The 15,415-nt window shown below is 42.8% G+C and overlaps 1 protein-coding gene and 1 long non-coding RNA gene across 2 annotated transcripts in view; both read right to left on the minus strand.

The window, feature by feature from the left end:
* LOC115117710 (E3 ubiquitin-protein ligase rnf213-alpha-like) overlaps positions 1–5,272 on the minus strand; it is a 108,958-nt gene extending 103,686 nt beyond the window's left edge. Inside the window, 2 exon segments of the mRNA XM_065017196.1 lie at positions 26–590; positions 5,034–5,272. Coding sequence (XP_064873268.1) covers positions 26–409 — 384 coding nt within the window. The 5' untranslated portion in view covers positions 410–590; positions 5,034–5,272.
* A 7,790-nt stretch (positions 5,273–13,062) lies between these two features.
* Positions 13,063–13,987, minus strand: LOC135570729 (uncharacterized). Its single transcript, XR_010463586.1, has 2 exons — positions 13,956–13,987; positions 13,063–13,848 (listed from the first exon to the last, which is right to left on the minus strand). It is a non-coding gene; the product is annotated as an uncharacterized LOC135570729 (long non-coding RNA).
* Positions 13,988–15,415: the final 1,428 nt, after the last annotated feature.

The following is a 15,415-nucleotide window of genomic DNA, read 5'->3' on the forward strand; positions in this document are numbered from 1 at the left end:
CTTAAAATCAAAACAGCTACGATACCTTTTGAGAACCAAAACAGATATCCTTAACAACAGCAGTAGTTTGCGCATTGTCCTGGTCTTTTAGGCCGGGTTGCCTATTCTGGTTCACAATCTGGTCTTCAGCATTCTTGTCCAAGGTTGACATATTTTTCTTTCTTTTAGTTTTTTTAGCCTTTTGACCAGCGACCTTTGTTCCTTTCTCTGAAACGGACTGATGAGAGGAGCTGGAGAACTTGTCCCCTGAGTCTGGTATAACGGCAGTAGTGCCATTGGCAGCTGACTTGAATGTCTGTTTCGTAGGTGATTGAAGAAGATTACTTTGCCCAATGTGCTTGTCACCTTGCTCCACTGTCAACTGTGTCTCTGCCTCTGACAAGGTTTGTGGATGTATGTTGTCAGACATGTTTAAAGATGATCTGACTGTACAGGCTAATTCATCAGTTAATCAAGCAGGGTAGAGACACGTGATGAAGTTGCTGAGCGGTTTCATCCTGTTTACCAGGGTTCATCAGAACAAAGATGCAGACTTCTTTCCCATGTTTCTTCTTTTGGTCCTCTGGCTCTTTTTTTTTTATCTCATAGAGCTAAAGAAAATAAGAGAATACAACATGTAAACTTATGAATATAACTACTGTTCACTGAAGGAAAGGAAATAGGTACAACACACTATGGGGGAGTCGCACCCTTGCTAGTTGTCTGAAGAAGGTTTAAATCACGCCTGACAAGGACAAAGAAACAGCACCTCAAAAGGTGATAAAAATCAATGTGTGCAGCCTCATTCCCTCAAGAACACTCCTCTCTCCACCATACTGAACACTACTAACCTACCCCAAACCGTAAAAAAATAAAAATAATAAATCCTCCCCAATTTCCTGATATCCAATTGGTAGTTATAGTCTTGTCCCATTGCTGCAACTCCCGTACGGATTCAGGAGAAGCGAAGGCGAGAGCCATGCGTCCCCCAAGACACGATGCTGCCAAGCACTGCTTCTTGACACACTTCTCGCTTAACCCGGGAAGCCAGTCGCACCAATGTGTCGGAGGAAACACCGTACAGGTGGCGACCGAAGTCATCTTGCAGGCGGCCGGCCCAGGAAATCCCAAACGCTCCCCTAACCCGGACGACACTGAGCCAATTGTGAACCGCCTCATGGGTCTCCCGATCACAGCCGGCTGTGACACAGCATGGGATCAAACCCGGGTATGTAGTGAGGCCTCAAGCACTGATGCTGTGCCTTAGACCGCTGCACCACTCGGGAGGCCCATCCAAACCAGGTTTTAATACACAAATTCTACTCTATGGTCTTTGACTATTACTTAAACCCTTTTAATGCTCTTTTTCTTCTCTTCCCATTGGCTTTTCTTACCTCACACAAATTCCCCGCCCACTTCGCTCCTCCCCTAAAAAAAAGGCGACCAATCCAAACAAGAGGAAATGCATAGAACAGAGCAGATGCTCCTCCTACCAAGACCAAGTTCTTCTACTTTGTTTTACCTCATTCCCTTCCTTCAGGGAACATTAGTTATATTCATAACTTTTAAGTCCCCTTTCAGTCAGTTGACTTAGTACAACACAGCTACAATCACCCCCACAAGCTGACACCAGCGAATAGCAATTGAGAACGGCCCACAGCAGTCACTCTAATCCGCATAAAATGTGGTGACCTGCACGCTACCTAGTGACGCTCTACTGTCCCTGCAGTAAGAACACTTCAAGCCACAGAGAGAACTGTGACATCCAAGCGATGCCATTGACATTTAATCCTAGTAAAAATTCCCTGTCTTAGGTCTGTTAGGATCACCACTTTATTTTAAGAATGTGAAATGTCAGAATAATAGTAGAGAGAATTATTTATTTCTTACATCACATTCCCAGTGGGTCAGAAGTTTACATACACTCAATTAATATTTGGTAGCGTTGCCTTTAAATTGTTTAACTTGGATCAAACGTTTCGGGTAGCCTCCCACAAGAAGTTGGGTGACTTTTGGCCCATTCCTCCTGACAGAGCTGGTGTAACAGTCAGGTTTGTAGGCCTCCTTGCTCGCACATGCTTTTTCAGTTCTGCCCACAAATGTTCTATTGGATTGAGATCAGGGCTTTGTGATGGCCACTCCAATACCTTGACTTGGTTGTCCTTAAGCCATTTTGCCACAACTTTGGAAGTATGCTTGGGGTCATTGTCCATTTGAAAGACCAACCAAGCTTTGCAACCAAGCTTTAACTTCCTGACTGATGTCTTGAGATGTTGCTTCAATATATGCACATAATTTTTCCCACCTCATGATGCCATCTATTTTGTGAAGTGCACCAGTCCCTCCTGCACCCCCACAACATGATGCTGCCACCCCCATGCTTTACGGTTGGGATGGTGTTCTTCGGCTTGCAAGCCTCCCCCTTTTTCCTCCAAACATAATGGTGGTCATTATGGCCAAACAGTTCAATTTTTGTTTCATCAGACCAGAGGACATTTTTCCAAAAGGTATGATCTTTGTCCCAATGTGCAGTTGCAAACCGTAGTCTGGCTTTTTTATGGTGGTTTTGGAGCAGTGGCTTCTTCCTTACATTTACATTTAAGTCATTTAGCAGACGCTCTTATCCAGAGTGACTTTCCTTTCAGGTTATGTCGATATAGGACTCGTTTTACTGTGGAGACAGAACCCGTCTCCTTCCTGAGCGGTATGGCAGCTGCGTGGTCCCATGGTGTTTATACTTGCGTACTACTGTTTGTACAGATGAATGTGGTACCTTCAGGCATTTGGAAATTGCTCCCAAGGATGAACCAGACTTGTGGAGATCTACAATTTATTTTCTGAAGTCTTGGCGTTTGATTTTCCTATGATGTCAAGCAAAGAGGCACTGAGTTTGAAGGTAGGCCTTGAAATACATCCACAGGTACTCCTCCAATTGGCTCAAATGATGTCAATTAGCCTATCAGAAGCTTCTAAAGCCATGACATAATTTTCTGGAATTTTCCAAGCGGTTTAAAGGCACAGTCAACCTAGTGTATGTAAACTTCTGACCCACTGGAATTGTGATACAGTGAATTCTAAGTGAAATAATCTGTCTGTAAACAATTGTTGGAAAAATTGTGTCATGCACAAAGTAGATGTAACCGACTTGCCAAAACTATAGTTTGTTTAACAAGAAATGTGTGGAGTCGTTGAGAAGCGAGTTAATGACTCCAACCTAAGTGTATGTAAACTTCCTGACTTCAAATGTAGTCCTAACTCTGTCGAGGCTGCACCCTGATTCTTGAGAGGGCGGGGCCTCCCATGGGGCACCGTCTCATTGGCCTCAGATGGTCAGACGTGATTGAAAGGTTATTCAGATGAGTTAGCGAGGACGCGACTCCCCACATAGCAGTGTTGTGAACTGCCTGAAAGGGAAGCAATGGTTATTATAGCACTGTAACTCATTACCAAATGTGACTGAGAACAAGAACCAACTTTGTGTGTGTGTGTGTGTGTGTCCTTTGTGCGTGTGCTCGAATGTGGGAAGCGTCTGTACTTTCACTCTGCCAAAACAGTACACAATTACAGCCACTCACCCTTCTAGATAACTTGAAAACAGTCTACCCAGTCGCATACCAAGAAACAGTTTCGACTTAAATCTGCTCGAGAATATATGTCAAGATCAGAAAATGGCTGTCTAGCCATGATCCCCAACAGAGCAGGAATCATTTTGAAAAGAATAAAATGGGCAAATAGTGCACAATACAGGTGTGCAAATATCTGAGATTTAGCCAAGAAGACATACACCTGTATCCGCAGCCAAAGGTCTTTCTAACATGTGGGGTAACTCAGTGGGGTGAATACTTCGTCTAATTCAAGGTATATTAGTGTTTTATTTTTCATTCATCTTTAAAAAGGTTCATATTTTTCTTCCACTTTATTTTTGTAGAGATCATTTACAACAAAAAATTGACAATTTAACAAATGTTAATCCCACGTTGTAACAATAAAATGTTAATCCCACATTGTAACAATAAAATGTCAATCCCACATTGTAACAATAAAATGTTAATCCCACATTGTAACAATAAAATGTTAATCCCACGTTGTAACAATAAAATGTCAATCCCACATTGTAACAATAAAATGTTAATCCCACATTGTAACAATAAAATGTTAATCCCACATTGTAACAATAAAATGTTAATCCCACATTGTAACAATAAAATGTTAAGAAATTCAAGTGTGGTGTAGATCTTCTATAAACACTTAATTTGCTGTGAATGATCAACTACGTGCCAACAATTAATGCCCTACAACTTTCAGTTTCACATTCCAATTTTTCATGTTGCATGCAGTTGGTGGTATTGACAAAGTCAAGGAAGAAAGAGTGAATATCAAATGGTAAAAATAACACTGAGGCAAAGGCCTATTTCACCAAAACATTGTTTAAATAGCTTCCACTTTTACTAATGTAGCCTGTATAAATCGGATGTATCTTTCTTTTTTTTTGGGGGGGGGGGGGGGGTACATTTACATTTAAGTCATTTAGCAGACGCTCTTATCCAGAGCGACTTACAAATTGGATAGACTTGATACATGTATTTAACTAGGCAAATCAGTTAAGAACAAATTCTTATTTACAATGACGACCTACTGGGGAACAGTGGATTAACTGCCTTGTTCAGGGCAGAACGACATCTTTTTACCTTGTCAGAGCTCCGGGATTCGATCTAGCAACCATTTGGTTACTGGCCCAACGCTCTAACTACTAGGCTAACTGCCTTCGGATTTTAGCTGCCACAATGGTATATAGTATCATAACCCGTTAATTAAAGCAATTTAAAGTCTAGCAACCTTGCCAGCACTAAAATAATTAAGACAAGCTACTCTAACTTGATTAATTGCCTGAAATGGCTTGGTATCTAGTTGGGAGATCGTGAACATATTTAGCTGGCTAGCTGAAACCAACATCAGAAAATTACTAGGTGGCTAGTAACAAAACATGTCTTATTTATTCATCAAGAAGCAATACATTGGCTACATAGCTTGATCAAATTCATTGACACACGTACCTCCTGCGAGTCCCGCCTGTCACCGGCGGCTAAAATGAAATCAAACTGTGTGTCACTCGACGTTCTCTCCTCCACTGACGTAACACATCTTTGCTCCGTAGCCCAAATGGAAGGAACCACTTACCAAGGAAAATAGTGTGTCCTCCGCCTCTTGGGTCCTGTTGGAAAGAAAATCCTTTAATTTTAGAAATGAGATGAAGCGACTCAGGGCGTTATTGTCATATGTTGGAAAAGGGTTTTACTTTCGAAATGAGATTAAAACCTCGTAAGGTTCCGCCCCTTTTTTTCAAAGTTTCGCCTAAAATGATATCCACACATCTAACTACCTGTAGTTCAGGACCCGAAGCAAGGATATGCATATTCTTCAAATTAAATGAAATGTTATTTGTCACATACGCCCGAATACAACTTGTGTAGACCTTACAGTGAAATGCTTACTTACAAGCCCTTAACCAACAATGCAGTTAAGAAAATACCTATAAAACAAAGTAAGAGATAAGAGACAAAGTAAGTAAGAGACAAACACCATTGTAAATACAACCCATATTTATGCTTATTTATTTTTATCTTGTGTCCTTTAACCATTTGTACATTGTTAAAACACTGTATATATATATGACATTTGTAATGTCTTTACTGTTTTGAAACTTCTGTATGTGTAATGTTTACTGTTAATTTTTGTTGTTTTTCACTTTATATATTAACTTTGTATGTTGTCTACCTCACTTGCTTTGGCAATGTTAACACATGTTTCCCATGCCAATAAAGCCCTTGAATTGAATTGATAAGAATAACAAATGATTAAAGAGCAGCAGTAAATAACAATAGCGGGGCTATATACAGGGAGTACCAGGGGCACTGGTGTCGAGGTAATTATGTACATTTAGGTAGAGTTGTTAAAGTGACTATGCATAGATAATGTACTGCCTTGCATACGTGTAACAGGGTTATTTATATTGGTGATTCCCCTTGCCACTTTATTGTTAAGCCAATGGGTTTTTGGTTTGAGTTTGTCTTGTCTTCACCTACTCAACATGGCATCTTATTGGCTGGTTTGCGTAGCTTGCTTACGAGGGGGGATGTTCCAGTTAGAATCGTCCCAGTGAACAAGCACCAAACCAGCGGTAAGTTGTTGGTTGCAAAGCACTGTACGTCAAAAGTGATTTTTATACTCTCAAGTGATGATTTAAATGTACAATTTATATCAAATTGTTTGTAAATGTTATTCGAACATCACACACAAGATGCAGCGGTTTTTGGAGAATCTTTGTTGTGCATTTTGTTGTAAAGAATTCCCGCCAGTACTAGCTAGCAACTTACTGTGTCTGGTGATGAATAACTACCAGAGAGGGAGACCAGTACTAGCTAGCAACTTACTGTGTCTGGTGATGAATAACTACCAGAGAGGGAGACCAGTACTAGCTAGCAACTTACTGTGTCTGGTGATGAATAACTACCAGAGAGGAGACCAGTACTAGCTAGCAACTTACTGTGTCTGGTGATGAATAACCAGTACCAGAGAGGGAGACCAGTACTAGCTAGCAACTTACTGTGTCTGGTGATGAATAACTACCAGAGAGGGAGACCAGTACTAGCTAGCAACTTACTGTGTCTGGTGATGAATAACTACCAGAGAGGGAGACCAGTACTAGCTAGCAACTTACTGTGTCTGGTGATGAATAACTACCAGAGAGGGAGACCAGTACTAGCTAGCAACTTACTGTGTCTGGTGATGAATAACTACCAGAGAGGGAGACCAGTACTAGCTAGCAACTTACTGTGTCTGGTGATGAATAACTACCAGAGAGGGAGACCAGTACTAGCTAGCAACTTACTGTGTCTGGTGATGAATAACTACCAGAGAGGGAGGAGACCAGTACTAGCTAGCAACTTACTGTGTCTGGTGATGAATAACTACCAGAGAGGGAGACCAGTACTAGCTAGCAACTTACTGTGTCTGGTGATGAATAACTACCAGAGAGGGAGACCAGTACTAGCTAGCAACTTACTGTGTCTGGTGATGAATAACTACCAGAGAGGGAGACCAGTACTAGCTAGCAACTTACTGTGTCTGGTGATGAATAACTACCAGAGAGGGAGACCAGTACTGGCTAGCAACTTACTGTGTCTGGTGATGAATAACTACCAGAGAGTGAGACCAGTACTAGCTAGCAACTTACTGTGTCTCTGATGAATAACTGAGGGAGACCAGAATAACTGTGTCTGGTGATGAATAACTACCAGAGAGGAGACCAGTACTAGCTAGCAACTTACTGTGTGCAAGGAGACCTTACTGTGTGATGAATAACTACCAGAGAGGGAGACCAGTACTAGCTAGCAACTTACTGTGTCTGGTGATGAATAACTACCAGAGAGGGAGACCAGTACTGGCTAGCAACTTACTGTGTCTGGTGATGAATAACTACCAGAGAGTGAGACCAGTACTAGCTAGCAACTTACTGTGTCTGGTGATGAATAACTACCAGAGAGGGAGACCAGTACTAGCTAGCAACTTACTGTGTCTGGTGATGAATAACTACCAGAGAGGGAGACCAGTACTAGCTAGCAACTTACTGTGTCTGGGGGGGGGGGGTTCATATATTTTGTACAGTGCGTGAGTGCAGAGTTGGATGGTGAGACGAGCATTGCATGACGTGCAATTTTGTGCCGTTCCTATCAGAATAAATCTACATGACTGGTGCTATATGTTGGAGTTCCGTGTCGATGACTGATTGTACACAACGCAAGAAGAGTACTGTTACATACGCAGTACAGTGTACGCAAGAAGAGTACTGTTACATACATACGCACTACCCTCTGTACTGCCTTGCGGGCGGAGGTCGCGCAGTTGCCATACCGTGCAGTGATGCACCACGCTCTCGATAGTGCAGCTGTAAAACCTTTTGAGGATCAAATGTGCCTAATTGGTTTACTAATACATGTTCAAGTTAATAACTGTGCTCTCTCCTCAAACAATAGCATGGTATTATTTCACTGTAATAGCTACAGTAAATTGGACAGTAGTTAGATTAACAAGAATTTAAGCGTTCTGACAATATGAGATATGCCTATGTTCTTGTTACTCACCTCATGCTAATCACATTAGCCTACGTTAGCTCAACCGTCCTACTGGGGACCCACCGATCCTGTAGAGGTTTTAAGCAAAAGTTGACTATTTGTTGTGAATGATCTGCTGTGCTGTCAGAATCTGTGTTTTTGCCAAGACTCCATACAAATGTACAGAGATGTGGCCACTTCATTCATTTAATGTACTTTTCCTTAAAAGTTTGTCAATACAAAATTGTCATACATAACAAATAACCTATAAATAAAAGGAAAATGAAATGGAATTGATTTCTGTCTCAATCGCATTGTTAGCAATGTTCATTTTTATTTTTTTATTTCACCTTTATTTAACCAGGTAGGCAAGTTGAGAACAAGTTCTCATTTACAATTGCGACCTGGCCAAGATAAAGCTAATCTAGGAAATATGTTTTTCATCTGGTCACAAAAGTGTTTGTGTTTGATACCGTACCATTAATTCCATTCCAGCCATTACAATGAGCCCGTCCTATAGGTCCTCTCACCAGCCTCCTCTGGCGTATATACCGTTACAAATGTGTACCGTGATGCCACACACACATACTAATTGACTATACCTATCAATAAAGGGTAGGCATACTCATTTACATTACATTTAAGTCATTTAGCAGACGCTCTTATCCAGAGCGACTTACAAATTGGTGCTTTCACCTTATGACATCCAGTGGAACAGCCACTTTACAATAGTGCATCTAGGTCTTTTAAGGGGGAGGGGGAGAAGGATTACTTTATCCTATCCTAGGTATTCCTTAAAGAGGTGGGGTTTCAGGTGTCTCCGGAAGGTGGTGATTGACTCCGCTGTCCTGGCGTCGTGAGGGAGTTTGTTCCACCATTGGGGGGCCAGAGCAGCGAACAGTTTTGACTGGGCTGAGCGGGAACTGTACTTCCTCAGTGGTAGGGAGGCGAGCAGGCCAGAGGTGGATGAACGCAGTGCCCTTGTTTGGGTGTAGGGCCTGATCAGAGCCTGGAGGTAGTGAGGTGCCGTTCCCCTCACAGCTCCGTAGGCAAGCACCATGGTCTTGTAGCGGATGCGAGCTTCAACTGGAAGCCAGTGGAGAGAGCGGAGGAGCGGGGTGACGTGAGAGAACTTGGGAAGGTTGAACACCAGACGGGCTGCGGCGTTCTGGATGAGTTGTAGGGGTTTAATGGCACAGGCAGGGAGCCCAGCCAACAGCGAGTTGCAGTAATCCAGACGGGAGATGACAAGTGCCTGGATTAGGACCTGCGCCGCTTCCTGTGTGAGGCAGGGTCGTACTCTGCGGATGTTGTAGAGCATGAACCTACAGGAACGGGCCACCGCCTTGATGTTATTTGAGAACGACAGGGTGTTGTCCAGGATCACGCCAAGGTTCTTAGCGCTCTGGGACGAGGACACAATGGAGTTGTCAACCGTGATGGCGAGATCATGGAACGGGCAGTCCTTCCCCGGGAGGAAGAGCAGCTCCGTCTTGCCGAGGTTCAGCTTGAGGTGATGATCCGTCATCCACACTGATATGTCTGCCAGACATGCAGAGATGCGATTCGCCACCTGGTCGTCAGAAGGGGGAAAGGAGAAGATTAATTGTGTGTCGTCTGCATAGCAATGATAGGAGAGACCATGTGAGGTTATGACAGAGCCAAGTGACTTGGTGTATAGCGAGAATAGGAGAGGGCCTAGAACAGAGCCCTGGGGGACACCAGTGGTGAGAGCACGTGGTGAGGAGACGGATTCTCGCCACGCCACCTGGTAGGAGCGACCTGTCAGGTAGGACGCAATCCAAGCGTGGGCCGCGCCGGAGATGCCCAACTCGGAGAGGGTGGAGAGGAGGATCTGATGGTTCACAGTATCGAAGGCAGCCGATAGGTCTAGAAGGATGAGAGCAGAGGAGAGAGAGTTAGCTTTAGCAGTGCGGAGCGCCTCCGTGATACAGAGAAGAGCAGTCTCAGTTGAATGACTAGTCTTGAAACCTGACTGATTTGGATCAAGAAGGTCATTCTGAGAGAGATAGCGGGAGAGCTGGCCAAGGATGGCACGTTCAAGAGTTTTGGAGAGAAAAGAAAGAAGGGATACTGGTCTGTAGTTGTTGACATCGGAGGGATCGAGTGTAGGTTTTTTCAGAAGGGGTGCCACTCTCGCTCTCTTGAAGACGGGAGGGACGTAGCCAGCGGTCAGGGATGAGTTGATGAGCGAGGTGAGGTAAGGGAGAAGGTCACCGGAGATGGTCTGGAGAAGAGAGGAGGGGATAGGGTCAAGCGGGCAGGTTGTTGGGCGGCCGGCCGTCACAAGACGCGAGATGTCATCTGGAGAGAGAGGGGAGAAAGAGGTCAGAGCACAGGGTAGGGCAGTGTGAGCAGAACCAGCGGTGTCGTTTGACTTAGCAAACGAGGATCGGATGTCGTCGACCTTCTTTTCAAAATGGTTGACGAAGTCATCTGCAGAGAGGGATGATTCAGAATGATTAAATTAATATTGACAAGGGCTTGCATTATGATGGGCTCGAACAGGCACAGAAAGGAGTTCGCATCAATCCATCATCCAGTAAGATGCCAAAGGTTTCCGTATTTCAACCATTCCATGCTAGGGGAGCCAAGTCAGTGCACATTGAGATGATCCAAATCAGGGTATTATGTCTTGTTGGAATTTTTTATTTATTTTTGAAATGAGATGAAGCAAAAGTTGCCTATTTCTATTAATGATTTACAGGGTGCTAACAGGTTCTAGGTTTTTAGCCAATGGACTCTGTACAGAGTGGGTGAAAATGCGCTTTGGTGATGAATATTAACTTCCTATTGTTATAAAAATATATTTTACCAAGACAAATATGATTATTCATGTTCTGAATCAGTCAGTGAGGTCTTTTAACATATAATTTATATTATATCCAAAAAGGTTGGATTGCGTAGCCTAATACATCGGATAATAAGCATCGAGCTGTTGACAGCAGAGCAGGTTTATATTTACATTGTAGTCATTTAGCAGATGCTCTTTTCCAGGGTGATTTACAGGAGCAATTAGGGTTAAATGCCCTGCTCAGGGGCACAGATTTTTTTTCTCACCTAGTCGGCAAGATGATTCAAACCAGTGACATTTTGGTTACTAGCGCAACGCTCTTTAACTGCTAGGCTTTTGGGGGGGGATTTTACATTTTGTGGTCGGTTGTCCTCAAAGTTGTTTCCGCTGGTTGCAAAAAGCTAAATTAGCATGACACAAGCTGAATTAAATGTAAAAGGCTTTGAAAATAAAAGGCTTGGTATGTGCGAAATCTTTGAAAAATAACAGGAATTTTAAAAGGAATTTCGTAGGTGGTTTGAAGTCAAATACAAAATCTGATTCCTGGTCATGCGACTTGTGTTTAAACAGTGAAATCTAATTTATTTGCCCTCAAGTGGTCTGTAGACCGTCATTTGGCTTACCTTCGTTGCTAGCTAGCTACTCTTGTCGACAGTACAACTACATGTGGTTAGCTAACCAGCGTGTTAATGGTTTACAAACAAATGAGTAAATGTACTACAAAGCCAAAAAGGACGCGTTTTGAAAGTTGAATAATCTTATCCTTTGAGGCTTTAAATGTGTTCTTACCACTATGATTTATCACATTCAAAGCAACTGGGGAAACCGGAAGCAGCAGCACCACCAATCAGCTTACACCCGTTGTTACTATGACAACTAGCATAGCCATGTCTGCAAATGACCGCTTCCTGAACACACAAATGTTTGGACAGTCAGATAGCACAGTTACATGCACAAAATAATGAGATTCTTGTGGCTAGAACAATTTCCCTAATAATCCTGTTGTCATGGACACATCTGAAATCAGGCTACCCTGATGACACTGATAACTGCAGAAAATCTCCAATCAAAATAAACATTCTACCGGCAGTGACCATGTTATTTTAGTGAATGTAGCACATTGGGGATGTGTGAAACTTACTCCTCAGCCTGAAGTGTCCTGCTTGCGTCGTCTCATCAAATCAAATCACATTTTATTGTTCACGTATCTAACAATTCACATTAAAATGTAAAAGAACGGTATTAAGAAATACATAAATATTAGGATGAGCAATGTCGTGGTGGCACTGACTAAAATACAGTAGAATAGAATACAGTATATACATATGAGATGAGTAAAGCAATATGTAAACATTATTAAAGTGACTAGTGTTCCATTATTGAAGTGGCCAGTGAGGAGGGGGGTAGCAGAAACCAAGATTGAACTCTTTGGCCTGAATGCCAAGCGTCATGTCTAGAGGAAACCTGGCACCATCCCTACGGTGAAGGATGGTGGTGGCAGCATCATGTTGAGGGGATATTTTTCAGCGGCAGGGACTGGGAGACTAGTCAGGATCGAGTGGAAAGATGCAAAGTACAGAGATCATTGATGAAAATCTGCTCTGGACCTCAGACTGGGGTGAAGATTCACCTTCCAACAGGACAATGACCCTAAGTACACAGCCAAGACGACGCAAGGGTGGCTTCGGGACAAGTCTCGGAATGTCCTTGAGTGGCCCAGCCAGAGGCCGGACTTGAACCCGATCGAACATAGCAGTGCAGTGAAGCTCCCCATCCAAAGTGACAGAGCTTGAGAAGATCTGCAGAGAAGAATGGGAGAAACTCCCCCAAAATAGAGGTGTGCCAAGCTTGTAGCGTTATACTCATGTGAAAACACCACCACCATCCACACAAACAAACACTCATATTTAACGCGTGTCAATATTTCCAGTTTAATCAATACACTCTTTTGGTTAACCCCAGCCTTAGAGGCTTTAGATCAAGTTCAACAGCGGCTAGACTTTGGGTATTGAGCCAGCCAAACAGGATATCACACACACACACGTTCCATTTTACAATGATTGAAGATGTGTATTGAATCTGCCTCATTATAAACGATCGAATGTGCTAAAGACAATTATTGTAAAAGTATTTTGTCGTCATAAAGAAATCACCGGCTCAGTTTTTCCAGAATGGTTTTAATTCATGATTGGTGTCAACGTTTAAAAGCTGAAAAATACAACGACGTATATACAGTTACAAATAACTTATAACAAAATATTCACAGGTGAGTGGTTGTCATTTTTTCACAGTTACTACAGACACCAGAAAACTTTGTACACAAAATACATGCAACATAACTACGTTTTATTTTTATTTTTACAAAACAGAAAATCTGGCCGATACAAGTATCAAATAAAATAAAAATATAAAAAAATCACCAGAAGAAGAAAGCAGACTAAATAAAGTGTCAACATGATAGCAATCCCCCCCCCCCCCCCCCAAAAAAAGTGACTTCAAATGTTTTTATGTACATGACACAAATACATGTATGCTCAATGTATGTATCTGACATTTGAGGAGAAAAGTCTACAGTAATATGTGTAATGTGAGAATGCTGTTGCAATGCTATACATGCTACACAAACGGTTAACCCCACCCAGCCTTAGAGGCTTTAGATCAAGTTCAACAGGGGCTAGACTTTGGGTATTGAGCCAGCCAAACAGGATATCACACACACACACACACACACGTGTGTTCCATTTGACAATGATTGAAGATGTGTATTGAATCTGCTTCATTATAACGATCCATCAAATTGTATTGATTTTATTGAAACAAAATACCCTCTGCACACGCAGAGAAACAGTGATGTGTTTTAGCATTTCTGGTGTTCAGGTGTTTCAACCAAGTAGAAATCAAATACTGGATGTACATTTCTAATCCTTCATTTGGGGTGCCCCCCTATTTCCTTCATTTGGGGTGCCCCCCCCTAATCCTTCATTTGGGTTGCCCCCCCTTAATCCTTCATTTGGGTTTCCCCCCCTAATCCTTCATTTGGGGTGCCCCACCCCCCACTAATCCTTCATTTGGGGTGCCCCCCCCCACTAATCCTTCATTTGGGGTGCCCCCCACTAATCCTTCATTTGGGTTGCCCCCACCCCCTAATCCTTAATTTGGGTTGCCCCCCTCCTAATACTTCATTTGGGTTGCCCCCACCCCCTAATCTTTAATTTGGGTTGCCCCCCTCCTAATCCTTCATTTGGGTTGCCCCCCTCCTAATCCTTCATTTGGGTTGCCCCCAATCCTTAATTTGGGTTGCCCCCCTCCTAATCCTTCATTTGGGTTGCCCCCCCTCCTAATCCTTCATTTGGGTTGCCCCCCTCCTAATCCTTCATTTGGGTTGCCCCCCTCCTAATCCTTCATTTGGGTTGCCCCCTCCTAATCCTTCATTTGGGTTGCCCCCTAATCCTTCATTTGGGTTGCCTCCCCCCTCTAATCCTTCATTTGGTGCCTCCCCCCTCTAATCCTTCATTTGGTACCCCCATCCTTCATTTGGTTCCACCCCCATCCTTCATTTGGTTCCACCCCCCATAATTTAGTTCTGGTCCACCAATACAGGTGTGAGAGGAGGAGGACCTAGAGTGAAACATCCCAATTTGCTTTCCAAAAGTCTTTATGAAAAATGAACATCTGTCTTTGAATAATCTTCAAATAACTTAAACATTTTTTTTTATATACCGGCCTTACAAAACATTTGTATCATTGCCACACACACTCCAAATCCCTCACCGACCTGTTTCAACGTAAAGTAATAATAAATTACATGTGCAACTTGCAGACATGTACAATATGACAACGTCATGACGACAACAGTATAAAACAAGTGTTTCCCATTGAGCTGGCAGAGTAAGAACTGTAAGTCTGTAAAAGCAATGCAAGTCAATTGTAACTCAGTTTGTGTAAGCGCATAATGCTCACATTAATGGACATTTCAATATGCACGTGAAACAATTACAATCTGAAACTTGGACGGTAATTGTAGCAACTACACAGATAATTCTAAGTCCAACATTACATTTCTTTTGGTTTCACAAACAAAAAAAAGGGGATTTAGGTAAAAGTGGATCCATGGGAACACAATAGCATAGAGGCATTACTACACCAAACACCTACACGCAAACTGCCAAAAATAAAAGGAAACACTCGAATAAATGAGGGATAGAAAGTATACTGGTGCTTCCACACAGCTGTGGTTTTCTGAGTTAATTGTAATAGTAGAATGCACAAGGTGCCATTTGGAAGTTGGGTAGTGCATCGTCAGATCCTCTTGTCATGTCAGTCAATGCACACCTTAGAGCAGCGTTTCCCATCATGCTTAGGGTCATGTTGAAAGAGGGGGTCTCCAAGGAGAACAGGGGGGTGAAATAGGGGGTCTCCTAGGAGAACAGGGGGTTGAAAGAGGGGGTCTCCAAGGAGAACAAGGGGTTGAAAGAGGGGGTCTACTAGGAGAACAGGCGGTTGAAAGAGG

Source organism: Oncorhynchus nerka, linkage group LG4 (assembly GCF_034236695.1).
Source record: "Oncorhynchus nerka isolate Pitt River linkage group LG4, Oner_Uvic_2.0, whole genome shotgun sequence".
In the NCBI taxonomy this organism is placed as follows: Eukaryota; Metazoa; Chordata; class Actinopteri; order Salmoniformes; family Salmonidae; genus Oncorhynchus; species Oncorhynchus nerka.